The following is a 20812-nucleotide window of genomic DNA, read 5'->3' as shown; positions in this document are numbered from 1 at the left end:
GAGTATAGAGATATGTAAGATTAGGTAGTTGTTGCCCTCGTATGACTATGAATGTTGAAATACTTTGTTGCCAAATTAATCCTACTGTTCCTTACATAGCCCCACTCCATTAATTCATTTCGCTCTGTTTTTAAATTCAGTTTATGTCAAGAATTCATTTCATCTGTGATCATTATTTTCTTCCACTCATTCATACCACTGCAGGATCAAATTTATGAAAATCAAAACCTACCTCGATTTGCGCGGGTAAGTTCAAAAATATCTTCATTCATTCATTTTGTGGTTCACTTTAAAATTCACTTTAGTTACCGCTAGTTTTAAACATAATTTTCATGAAAATGGTTGGAAGTGGCTCCATATACCATATTATAAACTACGTGGGTGCTATTTATTTGTACATGGAATTATTGACATAATTATTCAATATCTACATAATTATTATTATTTAACTAACACCTGTCACCACTTGATTAAGCCTATGATTTAGCTCTATCCTTTTTAGGGCTCTCAGCTTCTTTCACCTGCATTAACAGTGATTCTGGGGCCGTTAAACAGTTTCAGCACCCTGAAACCCTACAGTCAGTTTCAATTGCTTTGCGATACCAACTGCAAACTATAATCTCGCTTTATTTTTGGCCCTCCGAAAATTTCACGTTTAACGTCAAAAATGTCTGCTTATAGTGTGGTGTTAACTGAATAAGTAGGACAAGTAACGAACAGCAGTCTATACAGGAACCACCTAACAAACCCCTAATTAATTATATCTCTAGTGTTGACTAAGGAGCTCTAACTCTGGGAAGCGGCATGGCTTTTGTGAACCGACTATCGAAACTAAGATTGGATTAGGCTCAATATCTACGATTTATTCGGCATAACTGTGTCTAGTTGTTGATGATATCCCCCCATTCATCACGAATATCACTAAGATTTAAGATCATTATCACAAAAGCAGACCATGCCTTAACTGCATCTATTTACCCTATTATATTTCGCTTGGCTGCCAGAAAAGACTTTATAAGTTTATGTGCGTTAGACCTCACATAATTGAAAATGCATACAAATATGTTTTTTTAGCTCAAATGTTTGAGTGAATCGAAAAGAGAGAGCCAAAAATTCGGGAAAATTTTATTTGAGTAAAGATTTGAGTGAAAATTTGGCCATGGAACTAGAGGGTAATCCAGACGCGTTCGCTACCTCTAGACTGATAGTGATATGACTTATTGTTAACCCGTACCACCCCTCTCTTTATAGGGCTGATACTGTGATATACAGAATGTTGTGGTAGCAGATAAGTGATACATCACCTATTATCTTGTGTTTAACCTATTATCTTGTGTTTATTAGGTGTACCATCCTAGCTACAGTTTATCGTGACTATATAGTATATACTTATATATAGATCATTATTCATCACATAAGTGCCATTAAAATGTGACAGTATCAATTCTGTAAGTATTGCTGATCAAGCACTAGATTGCACTGGAAGCACTATATTGCAGCTCACTGCAGAACAAGCAGATCACTATACACATCTGTGTAGCTAGCTATCATTTAATCTGTAGCGTGTTGGTAGCGTTGTAAGGGGTGCTCAGCGGTGCGGTGTTCGTTAATCTATTAATAAAGCGTCCAACCAAAGTCCAGGTCCGGAAGGATAAAATTAGGTTTCAGGGTTTGGGTTTGGGCCAGAAATAGGGTTAGGGCAAGGTATGGCACCTACCTGAAATTGCCGTTTGCTTGAAACCATGAAATAGACATTAGACAATTACGATCTAAGATATTTACACACATTACTGCAACCATTCCGATTACGGCAAGGAATTCAAGTTTTACTGAAATCTTAAACTCTTCCTTTCAGGATGGAACACTATTACGTAGGAGGCTCCAATCATGAAACCCTCTTCAATTCTTCGCAGAGAATACAAATCGTAAGTTTCTTTTAAATAAAATTCAAATAAAAGATTCACAATCATTATTTAAACTTCTTCACGAGAATATATTTAATGCTGTCGATATGTCAAAACATATGGCAATCGTTTTATCAACCACCATTCACGAAATTGTTAAGTTCAAAATCACTGCAAATATAAGTGTTCTAAACATAAATTATCATTTCTTTACGTCCTAAGTCCTATTAATTGCAAAATAACGTATTTTTAAGATTCTGAGCACATACAAGAATCTTCCTAATTAAAAAATGTGTCTTGCATTGATAACACAATCATTACATTTAACGACCAATCTCGAAATCTAATGAATTAGTTTCAAAATAATACTATATTTATTAGACGGGAATCCTATGGTTCTGAGTTCTGACTCAATCTCATCGACGCAAAATTAAATTTTCATAATTGTCGTAAAAAACAGGAAATCATTCAATCTCTAGATTTGGCAAAATAACTTTTCTTACTTTCTTACGCACCATTTTATCACGTGACACAGCCGGATTCGCTTTTTTGTCACCAATACGATTAGAGGATCAAACTCTGTGGCAAAACGTTTCACTTAATACTGGATATCCGGGTGTTAGCCTGGTTGTTAGAGCTGGATGATGAGGTTTCTTTTGTCTTGATATTCATTGCCGGCAACAAATAATCTTTCTGTGGGGCAGAGTGGGCGCAGCTTCATTGCTCGCTTAACCGCACTATTTTGACTTCACCCGGCCCGGGTATGTTTGCAATTGTAATGTCTCGGGAAATAGCGTCGGAGTGGACGAGCGATCCACCTCCTCCTCCGCCCTTGTGGGCCGTTCCTTTTCCAGTCCTTGAACATTTTCCGGCGCCGCCTGAATAGCCGCCACCGCCGCCTGGACACCAGGTTCCGCGACCTCCGCCGCCAAACCCTCCAAACGCTGATCGTCCGTGGTTGTGAATGTTTGCTGCATCTGTGCCTTCACCGCCACGCAAATCTGGCCACGAGCGTCCTCCAGTTCCTTGTATCTGAGATTAGTTGGAGAATGATTATAATATGTTGTTAATGTTATGCTCGATAGTAAGAGAGACTGCAGATGTAGACTGTCATGTTGACGGTCTACACATTCTAGACCGTTCGGTAGTCTACAGCCATAGCCACTTGGTCTAAGAACACTTCCTATAACGCGACTAAGATTGCCTGGTGGAAGGGATGACATAGCTCTTTTTCTAAACGCTATTAGAGCTACTTCTGACACTGCATCTAAACAGCGTTTATTGTATTAATTACTACTATCTAAGTACGGCAACAGATTGAAGAAGGGGCTAAAGAAGGTAAAACTCTTATCAAATAAAGTAATCAAGATATTCAGCTTTAAGCTCTCACCTGTTGACCACTGCTGAATCCATCTTCTCCGTTTGTCACAAAGCCAGCTCCTCCGGCTCCTCCAAAATTAGGACAAGACTTTCCTCCGTCTCCAAGTCGTCCTCCAAATACGTTGCTGTTCGGCATGTGATACGTACCTTCTATCGTCTTGCTGGCATTGATACCTGGGAGTCAACATCACAAAACGTGTACCCATTTGTTTTTATTTGTTTGAACTCACCGGCTATAAGCTATGTACGATGTTATCAGTTGTAAATATTCCTTAGCAGATAAGAATTAAACAGATATGATCATAAGATTGAATGGACAATGAGCTTATAAGCGTTCTGCAACACGTATGCTACACCACGCAGGACGTGTTCTACACCACGTGTTCTACACCACGTGTTCTACACCACGTGTTCTGCACCACTAACCGGGTCCGTTGTCTCCGGCACCGCCGCCACCTCCCGCTATGAGCAGGGGCTCATTGTCGCTCACAACAAACGTCCCGCCGCCTCCTCCGCAAACAACACTTTTACTCTTCTTCCCGTTCAGATCGTTAAACTTATAACATTCTCCTTGCTGGCCTACTGCTACCTTAATAAAGCCGGGTCCTAGTCGGAAGTTTCCCCTGATAATGGCAGGATAGCCCCCGAGTTGATTGAATCCCCAGCTGCTCCCCCCGCTCGCTCCTCTGGCTGAAACAATGCACCATTAAATAAATAGAGTGACCTACAATATCTTCCTATGGATTTACTTTTGACAAAGTTCTTTGAGAATGCGACTTCTTATAATGACTTGTTAAAAGTACCTGTTATCTGGTAGACGCCACTCTCAGCGATGAACACACTCTGGATCCCAGACACCACGTTGACTTGCAGCTGTTGTGAGAGTGTGATGCCGTAGTGAGAGGAGCAGGCCTCGTCGTCAGGACCTGTCGGACCCTGTACTCCGCAAGTTGTTAGCTCGTATAATATCTGGTCTGAAATGGTACAGTTTTATCTCAGGAAATAGTTCGAAATATGAGAACCATGGTAGTTTTATTGCCAGCATCGTGTCACTTTAATCAACGTTTTTTTAGATTCGTTTCTAAACCCCAGTCCTTTTAAAACTTATGAACCTGAGTTAACAACACCGTTTTTGTTTCTTACCTTCACAAAACTGGCCCTCGAAACTCTCCATACACTTGCATCTGTAGCCTTGTTCGTTATTTGTGGGGAGGCAGTCTGCTCCATTCTGGCACACGTGACCCTCACATGCCTCTGCTAAACCCTGGTCGTTTTGAAATTATTAAAATTTCCTGGTTTTTATTTATTGAATCCGTGAGCTCAGATAACTCTGCATACAAGTAGTAATTGAATAAAGAGCAGGGCATGCAACTTTTAAATGTTCGGGCTCGTTACTATAAATAGCATCACTAGTAATTATTTTAATTTTCATATTTAAGAATTAAAGTTTGGCCAGAGACTTGTTAATAAAACTAGCGAGTTTCTAATTACTTACTTTAGGTACTTTAATTGAATAAAGGCTTAAACCCAGACCCTAGGCCTGGTGCTTTCAGAATAAATTTATAAATCGCAGTAAAAGTTACTATAAATAGGCCTACTATAAATCTATTTTAGCACTCTGATTGAGAATTTGACATATCAATCAAGCTGAGACTAGCTGCTAATGGTGTAACGTCAGTCAATAAACCGTACCTCGCAATGAGTGCCAGCAAAACCGTCTCTACATTGGCAAGTGTAGGTCCTCCCATCACCCGAATCACAAGTTCCTCCGTTGAGGCAGGTCACTCTGTCACACACTGCTTCCTCTTCACAGTACTGTCCTTTGAAACCTACCAGGGTGGCATTGTTAGTCGAGAGGTTTGAAATGATATGCAAAAATCATAACTACAAATCATAGAAGTACAAATCATTGAAAAACAAATCATGCGGGTCGACCCGTCATTTTCCGGTGTACGTAAGGAACTGAAATTTAATTAATGAGATAATGATTCAGTCTATCCTCACAAACTACTTTTCGTGACCTCTAAAAGTTACCTGGCATGCAGTGACATCTGTAGGGGCCTGTAGATAGTCCCTGGTGTTCCTCACAACGAGCCCCGTTTCTGCAGGGTTGTTTCGAGCACCAGCCCGTGGCTCGGGTTCCACATGTTGGACCGGTCCAGCCCTCCTCACACTCACAAGTGTACCTGCCAGGCAAAATTCCAGATTGGCAGAATATTTGGTAGATACAATACTATTTATAGCTATTTATATGAGCTGTCTATAAGATCTGATTAAGAAATGCTGTACTTTCTGTACCTCTGACTCAACACAATGTCGAATAAAGGATTATGTCATTATCGGAGATGTATCATTGCAAATGCCGACTACATGCCGACTACGGCAGTGCAATGCAACATGCCGACTACCTTTTCAAAAGGGCGCCTGGAGGCGTATTTTCAGGTGTCTGTTGCGGCATGTATCTATATTGAATCGATATAAAACAATAAACAATAGATGAACGAGCTCTGATTACATTTTGGTGAGTTATGATGACGTACCCGATATTAAGGTCCACACACTGGCCGTTATAACAAGGATCAGAGGAGCAGTCTGCTATCTCTATACAACCTCCTTCTCTCATCTTACCAGACCCGAAATATCCTGACTGAAAAGTGGACTAGTTCATTTCTTATATCGAAAACATTGTAAGTAATAATACCCTAAAAAAGTACGCCTTACACAGGGACAGCTCCAAATTAACTGTACGTTTTCTTGTTTCGTGTCGGATATGGAATCCTAAATAATGATACAGATATCTGACCCGGAAGTCAGGTGATTGTTCGTATCACCTGACCCGGAAGTGATAAGAACTTTACGCAAAGATAGTACGCACCGGACACGTGCATTCGTACGAGCCCTGAGTGTTATCACAGTCCGTCGCCATCTCGTCACAATACAGGTGGATCTCTTCGCATTCGTTTATGTCCTGTAAAAATCCGGAATAATTTTTCTTGTCGACTTGCATTATGTTTGGAGGCTAATGAGTTGGATGTTGGGTTTATTGTCGCGATGGACCAAGGCATCGTCACATACTAGAATATTGACTTGAAAAGGCTGTCACATACAATTTGAAACAGCCTTTCCGCTCATTATTCTGGTGATCCAACCCTGAAATCAGTTACAGAGAGGAGCAATTATAAGTTAAGATAAGATAAGGATAGATAACAGGTATAAGAAAGGGAAGGTAACCTTGGAGCAAGAGTAGTCGTCTTCAGGGAACTCCCAACCTGCGTTGCAGATGCACTGGAAGTGGGGCACTCCTTCTGCTCTCCGACCTGGTGAAAAACACAGACCTGCCGGAATGGTTGAGGTCAACATGGCGTTGAATCCGGTTAACTTTGTGCTCAATTCTGGTGAACTTGGTGCTCAATTCTGGTGACCTTGGTGCTCAATTCTGGTGAACTTGATGCTCAATTCTGGTCAAGATGTTGTTACACGTCGAACAACTTAGTATTGAATGTGTAACTTGGTTTGTAACAATTGCCTTCGGTTAAAATATGTGCTGAATGTTATATCCTTGTGATCTGGACAATATGACATAAACCAATATGGAACACTTGGTGGCAGATCCTGACAACTGATGTTAACCTGAGCTGGAGCTGGAAGTGGTAGCTCCGTGGCGAGATGTGTTTCGGCTAAAGAACTACATTTAAATCTGGTTTATGCAGCATCGAAAAACGGTGGACCAGGTCGTTGTTTACTAAAAATCCTCAATGAACCTAAATTTGGTTTTACAGCCAGTTTAAGAAAACTGGAGAGATAAGGTGGAATGAATGGAGTTGAGGAGCGTGGTGTCGACCCAGGTACCTACCATTTCCACACGGATTGGGACTACAGTCGTCGTGAAGTTGCTCACATCTCGCTCCGTAGTAGTCTATCGGGCAGTTACACTTGTAGGACCCATATGTGTTCTTACAACGCCCTGACAATATTTCACGTTACCTTGCTGGTGATACTTCATGTTATTCTTCAACGAGTTTACTCTGACTAGTGACTTTTGTCAGGATTCCTTTTGCTAAATTACCCAACTCCTTTTTATATCCTGACAAACATGCTCTAGTGCAGGATTCAGACTGACTTGAAACTTACCACCGTTTAAGCAGGGGCTGCTACTTTCACACTCGTTAACATCTGTTTCACAGTGATCACCCGTGAAGCCTTGCCGGCACAGGCACTCTCCTTCCTGGGTGAAGAACGTCGTTTAATCTTAGTCACGAAATGAACTTACATGCCTTAAATAACTTAAAATAGTCAGGTAAAGAGACTCTAGGTAAATAGTTAGGTAGAAAAGAGACGCCGTTCTTTTCTAGACTGTGCCTCTAGCCGTGGACTAGCCTATCAAGTAAGAAATGTCTGCTAGAACTCACTGATATGAGGGAACCCCCATTCATACATGTGGAAGGGCTGCAACTCTCTCTTCGGCCCATGACGCAGTCCATCTCCGCTTCCAACGAGCTTACTTTGCTCTCTAACGATTCTTTGGCGCTTTGAAGGTCGTTTACCTTTATTGTAAGGGATCTTACTTCACTGTTCATCTGAGACGGGAAGTGGTTCAGATTTAGAATTCTACTCCATATAAATTCTGTGAAAGCTGCAAACTCTGATTGTTCTGCTGAGGGGTGATTTAATTCCCGGGCCTCGCAAACAGTTTAGGAGTAAATGCTTTGAACTTCCCATTTTGAGATTAAGTTTTGCTACTGTTGAGGATTTTGGGGCGGGACTTACGTGAAAAAATGTGGATTTAGTGACGACTGATAACGTGTCTATTAACTCCTGCTACGTGAAGAGATTCGTGCAAAGAATTGTAAGAAGTCCCAGTGAAAAAGAAATGAATAATTTGAAGTTATAATCAACAATGAACGATAGAAAATTAAGAGAAGATTATGAGAAGTCTAGTCTACCTGATTAATAATGGTGGAGTGGTCGCTGTTTTTTATTTCGTAGAGGGTACTTTGCATCTGAAATGTCTGGTTTCTTATCAACGTTTATGTAATCCATGCTTTTTCATTGAAAAATAAATAAAGGTTCGGTCTTAATGCATTGTCGTTTCTAGTTTGGATATATATAATAGGGGTAAACAAATTGAAGGTTTAAAAAATTATGTTATAGGATGGAGAATGGGGATACCATTGTTACCTCTGATAGGGTTTCACTAAGGCTTCTGTGTAGGTCTTCAAGGTCGGAATACTCGTCTCCTAGGTCTATCTAAAAATATCATTATCAGTGAGATTATTTAATTATTAATTGTTTAAGGTTCAGAGCCGATTATATGTTGCTGGCCAGTATCTAGTAAATTGAGTGCCGTTTCTGTTTCAGCCCTGTGTCAAGCACAGCTCCTAATCAATGGTTATTGTCACAGCGAGTGGCATGTTGACGACTCATCAGCATATTGATCTCATGAAATAGCACGAACATTCTCCACCTCAAATGTAATTGTACAAAACGTACGTGTATCCTAAACGTTGACCTACATTTTCCATATTGCTATTTTGGTCAGGAATTGAAATTATTTGCTTGGCGGCAATACAATGGCATTACAGATAATGTTATTTTGCGGGTCGCAATAATCGGATGAGTAAGACTCTGTTCATTATATATGTACAAGAAAGGAATTAGTATACGTAGAATAATGTACCTGATGTGATCGGGTGCTACACCTTGCTGCTTTGAATAGAATTGTCGTCAAAAATATCGTCCTAAGGATCATCGTCGTCGTGGATATGGTCGTGGGTGTGGTCCTGATTATCATGCCCTGCTTCACGTGTCCTATGTTATTTTCATCTTCATCTAGTGCCTAACCTGTAGGTATACACACTCAATAATGACACTCGTCTTTAGTGCTTTATTGGGCAATATCGGAAAGAATATGACTCATAAACATCACACTCCTTGATATTTGAACTATGCATACGGGAAATAGTTTGCAAGATATCAAACCAGCGAATAGTCTCACTACACGGGCAGTTGGCAAAAACGACACAAAATTCTATTATCGAAGCTACACGCAGTTTTGGTATGCAACAGACAGGCAAAACGGAAAATCTAAATTAGAAAGCAGTTTTTTCGAGTAAAAATTAAGAGAATGTAGATTAGCCCAAACGCAGATGTAATCTGGCCTGAACTGTACAAAACAAAGATTGAAGCACTCCCCTCCGGCACCACAAGCTTATTGTGAATTAATTTTGTGGGGCAGCGTTGCATATTTTTGAATTAGTGAATTAAAAGCAAATTTAGGCACACAGAAAGGCAGGAAAGATGCGAAGTACAGCTGAAAACCGCTGTCTTGACTACAGTACTGTTACCATTGGTAGTCACATGAGTCACCTGACCTTGTTAATTCATGTTGTAATCCAAATGTATATTTGCTGCAGACGGCTCCGGACCTGATGCACGGTTTGATTGTAGCTAGCTGCCCTGCTAATTGCCGCTGTATGGGCATTGGTAATTAGCAGTGGTAATTAGCAGTAATTAGTGGTAATTGGGACGTGTTATCGGGAAACTGACTGACAATTAGCTGGAGATGTATAGTGACATAATGGAGCAGATTGTGACAATTTAGGGCATGCTGGAGTAGAGTTACTGATGGATTTAGACACCGCAATGTGACAAGTCCGTGACTTAAACATTGGGTAACCGTAAGTCAATTCAAACCAAGACGAGTCTGCAAATGTGGACAATGAAAATTTGTTGTTTGCTTTGTGATCATTATCGGCACGCACACTCGCCAAAATATTTCACCAAATGATTGCAGAGTCTGAGGATCATTTCGATTTCTCTGTACCGACTGCGTAGGTAACATAAATATAATTCAAATCAAATTAGAAGGGGGCCCGTTCTACGTCAAACATTTTGGAAATGGAAGGGTTGGGATGGTCAGCTGGTAGCAAGTGTCTTTCTAGTACCGAGCTTACTATTAGACTGCATTACAGTGTAACACAGTTAGTGTTGCAGTCTCAATAACTTACTAACCAGGGTTATGTTCATCGTCAATATCCGCACTAAATTAGTGTACCAACAAATTATGTTGTCAATTTTCGTGGCGAGTCGATTTTCGTACAATCTATTATTCAGGATTTTGCCGACTAGACAAGAGTTACCAGCTCTGTCAAAGTAACGAATTTAGGAGGGTCCTAAGACGTTTTCCACGAATTTCGAAGAAACTTTAAGTCTAATAGAAGCCGATTATCAAAAGAAAGTCATCGTTTTCACCACAAGTGCTCTCTATATGCGGAGTATCAGATATATATATTTACAGGAAAAGTCTGTGCCCAGAAAGGGTCTATGCCCTGCAGTGAGAGAGGAATCTAATAGTCTCTGTAACTTCAGCGGCTGGGCTGGGTCGTGGTAACCAAACAACAACAAGCACAAACAACCAGCAAAGTGTGTATACGCAAGAAATATCCAAGATACGTGCCTTTCCCAATTCGATTGAAACAAGCAAAAAATCCACCTAAAATATCCCGCCTCTAGTAGATCGTTTGCAACTCATGATTCGGACTCTCCGTTCTGAGCTGGCTAAAAGTTGTATTTCGAAAAGCAGCTGTTACTGTACAGAATCAAGACAAAAGAGAATGAAAAGGAGGAATAATAGCAGCCAATTAGTAAGCACGATTCCAGAGTACGCAACATTATTTCTTTTTAAGCAGTTACGAGAGTACACAAGTTGTTGGCAATCATTCCCGCTACATTCTTCAAACTACTGTCTTAAACTTATTAGATCTAAGTGAGTAAGAGTGTCCTAAAAACTTAAACAAGTAAAGTGGGCTTACTAGCACTAACACGCACGGTGTACTCAGATTAAAGTTAATTAAGTTGGGAAGAACAAGTGCGCCACAAGGCAAGCAAACACAGCATTAGAGCAAGGTGGCTGTTTGTGTCACGTGACACACAGCCCCAATGACACCGGGACAGCAATTAATTTTAATAACAGGGACAAAACTGCTGGTTAAGCTGCACACTTTCACGGTAAACCCCGCTACACGGGCACGGGTATGGCTTGTAGCCCACAGTTAATTGCCAAGTGACGGACGATATGCGAGTCTGAAGACCGTGACAGCCCTGTATCATTAGTGACACCAGCAGGTCATCACTCGGATGCCGGTTTCTTTACCAGAACCTCTTCCCAAAAAGTAGAGTAACGGAAGATAAGAGGTGAGGGCGTGACTCGAGGTCCCGGACTGGCCGAACAAGTGTTAGGTTATTGAGGAGTGAACCCTTAACGATTAACACTTACGAAGTGAGGCGGATTAGCGAGATAGAAACAGTTAAAGGCAGGCAGGCCAGGCTCGCTGTAAAGATCCTACAACTCCTTGTTCACAAGACTTACACTGCCTTTCACGGACTCATTCTACTAACAGAATTTTAAGTATTGTTTGGGATATCGGGCTTTATGTTCTCTTGGTGATGTGGCTGGGGTAGCCAGCAGTTGGCGAGCTTTGCAAAACTCAGTTCAGGGCTCCGTCCGTCCGCACGGTCCGGGCTCCGCTTCCTGTGGGGAGCAAGTACACATGATGCCTTCTTACCAGATGATATCACTTTGTTTCCCTATATTTCCGATCGTTGAGAAGGACTAATGACCGAGATAAGGAGGCAGAACAATGACCTCCCCGCATATTGGGCATATCTTCCTGAGAATTACCGTGACAAAATGTGCAGGTCAACTATCCGCCACCTCTTGTTCCGATCCGTCTACTCCCTGTCCCTGAGCCCCGCCTGCTGTCTACCTCTCCTCCTACAACCAGAGCCCTGCCCGCCCTATTTTCGTATGTGACGTCTCAGTGCAGCTCCACATAGCGAGATGATGATGAAACAAGACGATCACAGCATACTGAGATGGATAATTAAAAAGGGGCAGTGGACTAGTATTGTTAGGTATCGGTGAGGTGATGTGCCTGGATCCGTGGGACCGTGGCACTTAGCGCTGAGTGGTGCTCACTTCCCTCCAGACTCCATCATAACCACAAGCTAAACCCAGCACAATGACGAAATGTTGTGTAATTTGAACCAAGCTCTACGACCAGGGCTATGAAAAAGAAACAATCAAGGGAGACGGAGAATGAAATAATTCAGCATCCATACAGCTGCAGTTATACCGGGGCGATAAATTAAAACATGTTTACGGGGTGAAGGATTATTTATACCAAACTGTCCGTCCAGTTGAACTGGAGTCCTGACAAGGCAATTTAGCTTGGCCACACTGTCGCGGTGTGGTACCAGCTGGCGACCAGTGTCACGTTGGGGCTCACTGATCAGCCGATCGAAAGGGAACAACACACCGCACAAAACACGTGGCAGGTGCCCAAATTGTGTCTGTTTGGGCCTGACTTTCTGATCTGACTGACGGGTTAGAGGGATTCGGCTAGCAGCTTAACAACTCCAACAAATTGAGTTCTCGTGACCACGGTGCTAGCTTGAGCTACCTTCAACTTGACAAGACACCCAGGTGACCGGGACAATCGTCTCACTCTTCGAACAAATTCCACTGACATACTACGACGGCGTGTTTAAACATGGTGAATTCATAATGGTGCCCTGCAAAAGTTGCACAAATGAGGAAAGTAACAAAATATGCGACTGTCTTCAGGAAAGCAAACAACGAGCGTAATTTCTTTATGCCGTATTAAAAATACGAATGAAATTGGTAATTAGGTTTGCCCTAAATATCAGGGGATCAATTCCTTCAGGATTTGGGAACGTGTTCAAAGCTGTATAAAAGTAACGAGTATAAAGTAGGGTATAATTCCTGGTGCGGCAAATACAACGCGTGGTAACAATATTTAATATACCAACACCGTCCTATGCTTCTGCAGATAACTCCCCACACGTAGAAATGCTTGCGGTTAACAGAAATCGTTATCCAATCAGGCTGGCGGACAGAACTCCGCAGCCAGTGAAAGGGCTGTGTTATCATCACGTGATCTATTTAGATACTATCAGAAGCCGCCTAACAGTAGAACGGAAGCGGAGTTAATGCAGACTTTTCGACGATGCAGACTCTAAGTAGACTCGTGGTGAAAACCACTCAAAACTAGAGAAAACTGCACCCTTATAAGCAGAACAGTTAATTGTTTTATATGACAGTGCCGTGTCCACTGTCCTTCATCCAGATCTCCTCACAAACTTTTAAAAAGTCATTCAACCGCAGCCATGACATAACAAAGTGTAAGTTAAGCAGAAGAGCATGCAGGCTAACTAAAGGGCTCGCTTCTAATCTAATAGCAGGATAATAACAGGCCCACCAACTGGAGGGGATATATGTCATTGTCCAAGTAATTCTGTTATTTTCAAGGCACCCAGCTGTCAATAAAGGCCGGCATTCCCTGCAACCATGTGATACATTCCATCATTAAATTATTACGTTTCGTACTCAGCAGTGCGAAACGAGGGCCGCGGAATGATAACTGACCTAGTTATCACCTCCTTCTACAGCCCCGGCCCTTCTCCGGGACCTTGGATTAACCTGAAAGTATGGCGAAAGTAGAACCGGATCCGTTTAAAGAACTTTCAAGAAGAACCTGTACTTTTCCAGGGTAACAGGGACTCGCAGCTGAAGCGTCAGTAACTTAAAACATAGATATATACCTACTATATAGCCTGCCGTATCTCAAACTTAAGATTAACTTCTAGCTGAATATGGTCTTTACCTGAGTTAAGTTTCCTCTACTAATTGTTTTCAACTTCTTTTAATCTAACCTTAATACACACGACTCTTACTAGAGACCAACACATTGCTCTCTGGGGAGATATGGGAGCACAATATTTTCAGAGTTCTCCGCTCTTGCTATTATTACCTCCTCTATAATTACTGTTAACCTTTAAACAAAATTTAACATCACAGCGACAAAGGTTGTCTTACTGAAGATTCTGTGAGACAGACAACGGTGATCTAATATCCTGCAAATAAACTTCCACTTTTTACTAAGTGGCGTTGATTTACTAGGGTTTCTTCAGATTCGGATTTAGAACTAGAAGCTCTTTCAAAAAATGGTTAAGTAGTTAAGCATCAGAAAACTCAGTCTGGTCACTGCAGAAAAGCTTAAAGCACAATAACTGTTAAGATCGACTACTCTCAACTTTTAAATTGTCGATCGGTAAATGTTTTTTATTTCTCAATGGCATCAAATTGCTTCTTTATTATAACAGAAAGCTTTTTTCGGCAGAAAGTGATATTTTTAGTCACTAAAAGCCGCACTCTATTTACATATAACGGCTAAAGTAAAAGTCCTCAAAATATTTTAAAATGAATCTCGTTGCCCATAAAATCCTTCATATTCTATTAGTACACTACTCTTACGCTCACGCCCCTCGCTATGTTATTGTTAATGCAATAAAGTTCACTACACATCCATAAATTTTCCTACGATCGCACAAAAATATTCTACATTGGTTAATCATTTAATGAATGAATTGATTTAAAACTGATGATCAATTTACTTAATAATTATTAATTTCAGGTGAGCGGGATCCTGTTGAGAACGCCACACACTCCCCCTGACGAACGTGTTAAAATAGGAATACAGCGACTCCTGGACACGGACGTTTACATCAGCGCCTTTCCGCTTCACGATAGGTGACTGCTTATTGTGTAATCAATTATTTTACTGCGGGATCTGCCACAAAACGGGAAATATTGTCACATTTCTATATTAGTCTGTGAGATACTTGAATATTTTAACAGTTACACGATGTGTGAGATGTCATCCGCTAATAATTATAATTCCGTAATAAGTAATTGCAAACTTTCCAGAGCAAAATTCTGTAATACTAAAATGCACACTCATGACATAGTTAAACGTTGAGCATGAGGTCCTCATTCAAGTGTCTAAACACTCCTTTGACTTCTGTCATTGACAGCAAAGGGGAAATACGATTACTTTCTAAACTCGATATATTTTACGACTGTAAATTTGAGAACTAAATTGTTTATCAGAATATCAAAAATAAGTGTAATTATACTTTTAAATCTGTTTTAAACAAAAGATTTAAAATACAGTTAGTCTCTACAATACAAAGAAATCACCAATAATAAGTATGAAAATTTGTATAACTATAATTTATGTTAAATTCGTAAATCCCGTAGATCCGATTTTCTAGATTTGTAAGTTAAGGTACGGGCACCAAGACTTCCACATTCTTGCTGGCCAAATGAAATAGGGCAAATAACGAGTAAGAACGAGTAAATAAAATAGTACAACTGACGTTTCCGCACTTTTTGTAGTATTAGTAAGGCAATTAACCTTAGTAAAAAGCCAACAAGTGGCATTTTGTCTGCTTTAACAAGAATTATCGAGAGCCGTGATGCCCCATCCTATAAGTATAACTTACAATGTTTAAATTTTTGGCAAGTATCCAGACTTAACTTTTGTGACAAAACGGCTGTTATTTTTGTCAGCACGTTTATTATAATTCCCTAGGGTCGTCTTAAAATAAAGATGTTTGGGTCCAGTTTCCGAGCAGTTCGTGATCCTGTATCATATACGTGACTCTAGGCCGACAATTACAAAAATGCACCCTGAAATATCCTGCGAGAAGGAGCAACCCTCGTCAACACTAATTTCTCAAATATTTTGACCCGATAAGGGCCGACTAAGCGAGGAATTTATATCAAGCCTATTACACTACCAGTAATTGGGCGTGTTCAGATAGAGATATTCGGTCGCAATTACGCAATTAAGGAAGTTTTTTTCCTCCGTTTATTTAACGTCACTCGGGATAGTCCCCACATTACGGACCACCTCGATGACAGTTAAAATGATAGCAATTGTTTGTCCGTAACCCAGGTATTGCTCGAAACAATTATTTTGAAAAATCCCTCAACCAACTGCTCAATTTGTGCGTCAAACATTTTCTACAAAACAAACTATTATACGGCGTAGTTTAATGCTAAGAATTGGCAAACCCTCTGAAAAGTAGCAATCGTCGCGTGATACTAATCATCGGGGAATTAGCTAGGTTTTCACTCATGATTAACGGTTAATTATTTCAGCACCCTGGTGGAGCCCGAGGAGGAAGAGGATGATCTGGACCCCGAACCCAGACCAGAGAGTGACCGTCAGAAGCTGTACCGAGGCTGGGGCCGATTTGCTATGTGGAAAAACGCTCAACCTCTCGACCATATCAGGTTCTTAAAATGTCTCCGCAAACCAAGCGCACTTAAAGTATATTAACATGAATTACATGTGTTAAAGATTTTCTAGACGTTTGTTAAAAATTTGTCCGATCGAATGTCAGCGTTTTTGTCATTCGCTGTCAACTTCAAAACTTGCATACTTTTAGTTTATTTTTCATCTAAACTCATAACACCCTTGATACTCCCTCGTACGCCCGCACTTTTTGTATACTGCTTCTTTTCAGACGGTATTTTGGCGAAAAGGTGAGCTTGTATTTCTGCTGGTTAGGATTCTACACCGCTTGGCTCATTGTTCCGAGTATTGTTGGGGTCGTGTGTTTTTTGTACGGGATTATCACCTACAATCAGAACGAGATCGCGTGAGTATTACTTCCTTCTACGGGTTCACCAACTTCAATTTGCGGAGGTTTGTGACGCGATCATGCAGTTGTGTGCGTCAAATTTACGTGATAGTTTACGAAGATTATTGTCCGATAAAAAAATGAATTCTTGATAGTGATTGGATGAAATCTTTCCGAAACATCACGTGATAACGTCTCGAAGTTTCCTCGCCGACCCTTTAAATCTTCACGATTTTTAAGGATTTTTATTTTGAGGACCGGTTCATTCGGGGTCCATTAGCTCGTGAAGTTTTATTTTTCAATGCTTTGCAAATGCCATTAGCTTTTCACTTTTCATTATGCGCAGTAATCAGCATGTGAAACTGCACTTCTGAAGTGTTGGTATCGGATGTTTGCACATATCTATTCTTATACTAAATCTGCTGCCTGGTCCAATACTTGAAATGTGGAGGGAGGGGCAAAATTTGCGTCACACTTTGGAATCGGCCTGTAGTGGAAAATCTGTGCTGGGTTGTACTGAATGTTTCCGCCCAAATATGGAATTCTATTAGAATGTTTGGGCGGACACATCTTAATTTGAAAATAGCATCTGAATTTTTAGATATAATAATCCCGCAGGGACGGAATTTGCGCAAACAAAAAAGATTTCCTGATGTGTCCGCGGTGCGACTCGTGCCACTTTGAGATTCTGGACTGTAAGGGAGTGAGAGTGTCCCACTTGTTCGATAATAACTTCACAGTAGCTTTCTCTGTCTTCATGTCAATTTGGGGTATGTATTTGTAGTTATACAAATATACAACTTGAACACATTTAAACGATCCAAAAGGTTTACATCCTGTAAAACAGCCTTCACTCTAAGGTTGCAGCTGGGTATAAAAAACTCAGATAATATTCTTACAACAATAATCATTGTCACTAGGGTATTATTTCAAGACTACCCCGGGTTTAAGTGAGCTTCAAATCGTGATATTCAAAGCCCTAATAAACATTTTAATCTTCAGCTCGTCTTTTCCTTGAATTCTGGAAGCGAGAGCAGTCGAGCAAAGCGTTCGAATGGGACACCCTGGGTTTTGAGGGCCAGGACGAACCACCAAGGCCTCAATACGAACAGAAGGCAACAGAAACAGAAGTCAACCCTGTGACTATGAAGACAGAACCAAGTATTCCCAACACTGCGAGATACCCCCGACTTGCCTCTGCTTTCATGGTCTCACTATTCATGGTGAGTTGAAATTACTATTTAACAATTAACATACACGGAACACATAGACGTTACGTTAATTCCACCATGTATTTAATTGAATTCTTTAAAAGCCCGTTTAACTAATTGAACGAACGCTCAAATTCTCCCATAACACCAACTTTACTTCTCCAGATATCCCTAGTGATCGCCGCTGTGATCGGAGTTATCGTGTATCGTCTTGCTATTAGAGGTATCCTGGCCAAGACCTCACTCTCAGATGACATAGCTGTCAGCAGCATCATCGTCAGTGGGGCTGGTGCTCTTGCTAACTTCCTCTTCATACTGTTCATGTCAACTGTCTATTACAAACTGGCTCATTTTCTTACTGATTGGGGTAAGTCGGAGTATTTTCTTATGTTTGTTATCCTAATTGTCTCGTTATTTTGTTATTTTCCAACTTTAAAGAGTTAATTTGTGTTCATCTTTAATCATTTAGAATTGTCACTAGGGAAAATTTTCTTGGAGCGCAATCGCGGATTGTGGATGTGTCAGTGTATACCGTGAATTAATGATATCCACTAAAGGTTACCCTCCTTTCAGAGATGCACCGAACACAAACTGAATACGAAGATGCACTCTCCTTCAAGATGTACATGTTCCAGTTCGTCAACTTCTACAGCTCCATATTCTACATCGCTTTTGTGCAGGGCCGTTTCAACGGTACCCCTCCCAACTACAACCGGCTCTTGGGATACCGACAGGAGGAGGTAATTTTGTAATCTTCATTCTTCTAGCATTTAGCTCCTTTTTGTTTCAAGGTAGAGTTGTACCCATAACTATGTGTTGACAGTAAGAAGAAGCGGAAATAGTTCAAAACATGGTAAAAGCGCAGAAACAGTTGCTGAGTTCATTTTACTACGAAGCAATATTAATTATTAAAGCCTTGCTCCATTTATATACTTAAAATATACAAAATTTAATAAAATATAAATCTGGATGAGTATACAGGTGGGAGGTAAACTGTATTTTAAAACTCCCACCACTTCCAGTCCACTTTCCATTTTTAACTGGTGCCTGTTCTCAGTGTGGCTCGTACGGATGTTTGCTGGATTTGTGTATTCAACTGTTCGTCATCATGGTTGGTAAACAGACCATTGGCAACTTCCTCGAGCTAGGAGTACCGTAAGTTCTAACATTTACCGTACTAATTCATCGTTTCTATTTCGCTATTTTTAATTGTGAACAAATTCTGAACACGCTACGTAATTGATTAATATTTAGCAATATCATTTTTAATATGTACATTCAGGAGGTTGAAAGTGTGGCTGAAGAGTAAATCTGGTGATGATGATATGAATAATTTTCCTAACTGGGATCAGGAATTTCAACTTGAACCATGGCCAGAGGATGGGTTATTTGACGAGTACCTGGAAATGGGTAAATTTCTCATTACAACTATTTTCCTAATTATACACATATTTTACTAGTTTTACTGAACGTATCTGTGTTAACGAATTTACAAAGAAACTGTATTTTATTTTGAAAAAGATTTTTCCAATTATTTCTCACTCCCCTCCCTCCACAGTAATCCAGTACGGTTTTATCACGATATTCGTTGCTTGTTTTCCCCTCGCTCCAGTGTTTGCTCTCGTGAACAACATCATTGAAATCAGACTCGATGGTAACAAGATTCTCTGTTCCACTCGACGATGTGTCCCTGACAGGGCTGAAGATATAGGTTCTTATTCTTTTAGCAGAATATTTGTTATTATTTTACGTTCTGAGAAAAAAAATTAAATTTGTATCTATTTTTGAGTGATAAACAAGATTTTAACGTTCATATTTCAAGATGATCTGATTTTGAATACTATTTTTTCAGGTATCTGGTACGATATTCTAGAAAGGGTCTCAACTCTTGCCGTTATATGTAACGTAAGTATGTCGCGCATGTTTTATTAAAATGTTCACAGTCCACAGTGCACGTTAGTAACCCTTACCGGATCTTGTTGAATTTGACGAGTTTATTGACCAATTACTTTTCATAACTGAAGTTTGGTGTGGAAAGGGCCACCTTGACTCTCTGAATTATTGTAATCTCCAACTGTTAAACAATACCCCTCAGGCGTGTATCATTGCCTTCACCTCGGAGTTCATACCTCGGCTGGTCTACATGTACACCATAAACTCAGACCTTACCAACTACGCTAACTACACTCTAGGAACCTGTGATATAGATCTTCTGAACTTAACAAAGACGGTCCTAGACTCTCGTACTGCTATAGAGATGGGTAATGCGACACATTGCAGGTAAGCAACTGTCTCCTCTCCTCCCCTCAACAAGCTATTCTTTGTCTTCTTTTTGTCTTCAGATTTTATGATATCGTGCCTCAGGATTCCACGAAACACTTATATGATGTGGGTAGATTCCCCGATGGACGGGTCTTGTAGGAATACTACATGGGACACATGGGACGGGTAATTTTAGCCACTCGGCTAACTATTGGTTAAATCTGGCACCCAGCTTTCTGACGCTAATTTGCAAATCATGGGGGTTAGGATAGGAACCGACTGTCACTATCAGACCGGTCAGATACTGGACTGGGGCGAATCGCCGGTCGGTTCCTTCAGGGTTGTTGCCAGTTTATGCTCGCTGATATTTAATGCGATATGTAGCAAACAGTTATGAAATTGCAAATGAATAAAAGGAAAATGCATTTTACATTTAAAAGAAATTTTCGCATCCTATAATGCACTTTATTTCGTATATATATATAGATATCGCATGCAATCTTTTAGACTCTAAGTTGCATAATGCATATCCAATATCGGGAA

The 20812-nt window shown here is 40.5% G+C and overlaps 3 protein-coding genes across 8 annotated transcripts in view; 1 reads left to right on the top strand and 2 right to left on the bottom strand.

Moving 5' to 3' along the window:
- The window catches only part of LOC134814629 (staphylococcal nuclease domain-containing protein 1-like), an 81159-nt gene that overhangs the window by 32546 nt on the left and 27801 nt on the right, over nt 1-20812 (bottom strand). The window lies entirely within an intron of this gene.
- The window catches only part of LOC134814628 (anoctamin-7-like), a 42519-nt gene that overhangs the window by 20245 nt on the left and 1462 nt on the right, over nt 1-20812 (top strand). For 3 of the 6 annotated variants that reach the window (XM_063822772.1, XM_063822771.1, XM_063822766.1), the window contains 14 exons: nt 1856-1925; nt 14780-14895; nt 16312-16446; nt 16680-16814; nt 17415-17566; nt 17799-18019; nt 18173-18374; nt 18581-18747; nt 19065-19162; nt 19290-19417; nt 19566-19718; nt 19860-19912; nt 20103-20287; nt 20372-20455. In XM_063822772.1, coding sequence (XP_063678842.1) covers nt 1856-1925; nt 14780-14895; nt 16312-16446; nt 16680-16814; nt 17415-17566; nt 17799-18019; nt 18173-18374; nt 18581-18747; nt 19065-19162; nt 19290-19417; nt 19566-19718; nt 19860-19912; nt 20103-20287; nt 20372-20455 — 1899 coding nt within the window. Of the gene's footprint in view, nt 1-204; nt 247-1855; nt 1926-14779; nt 14896-16311; nt 16447-16679; nt 16815-17414; nt 17567-17798; nt 18020-18172; nt 18375-18580; nt 18748-19064; nt 19163-19289; nt 19418-19565; nt 19719-19859; nt 19913-20102; nt 20288-20371; nt 20547-20812 lie in introns of those variants that run through there. The other 3 variants (XM_063822769.1, XM_063822767.1, XM_063822768.1) reach the window with 3 other exon arrangements.
- On the bottom strand, nt 1928-9127 carry LOC134814630 (uncharacterized). The gene is made up of 16 exons (XM_063822774.1): nt 8962-9127; nt 8463-8531; nt 8228-8284; nt 7694-7861; nt 7416-7509; nt 7138-7248; nt 6516-6619; nt 6160-6252; nt 5825-5931; nt 5319-5470; nt 4977-5113; nt 4428-4548; nt 4088-4258; nt 3711-3974; nt 3295-3458; nt 1928-2936 (listed from the first exon to the last, which is right to left on the bottom strand). Exons 1-16 carry the CDS (start codon nt 9073-9075, stop codon nt 2622-2624), a joined length of 2241 nt encoding a protein of 746 aa, XP_063678844.1. The 5' UTR covers nt 9076-9127; the 3' UTR covers nt 1928-2621.

The sequence above is a fragment of the Bolinopsis microptera genome, chromosome 5, assembly GCF_026151205.1.
Source record: "Bolinopsis microptera isolate Bmic1 chromosome 5, MBARI_Bmic_1.0, whole genome shotgun sequence".
NCBI lineage: Eukaryota > Metazoa > Ctenophora > Tentaculata > Lobata > Bolinopsidae > Bolinopsis > Bolinopsis microptera.
The sequence above is the reverse complement of the archived record's forward strand: the minus strand, read 5'-3'. Positions and strand labels throughout refer to the sequence as shown.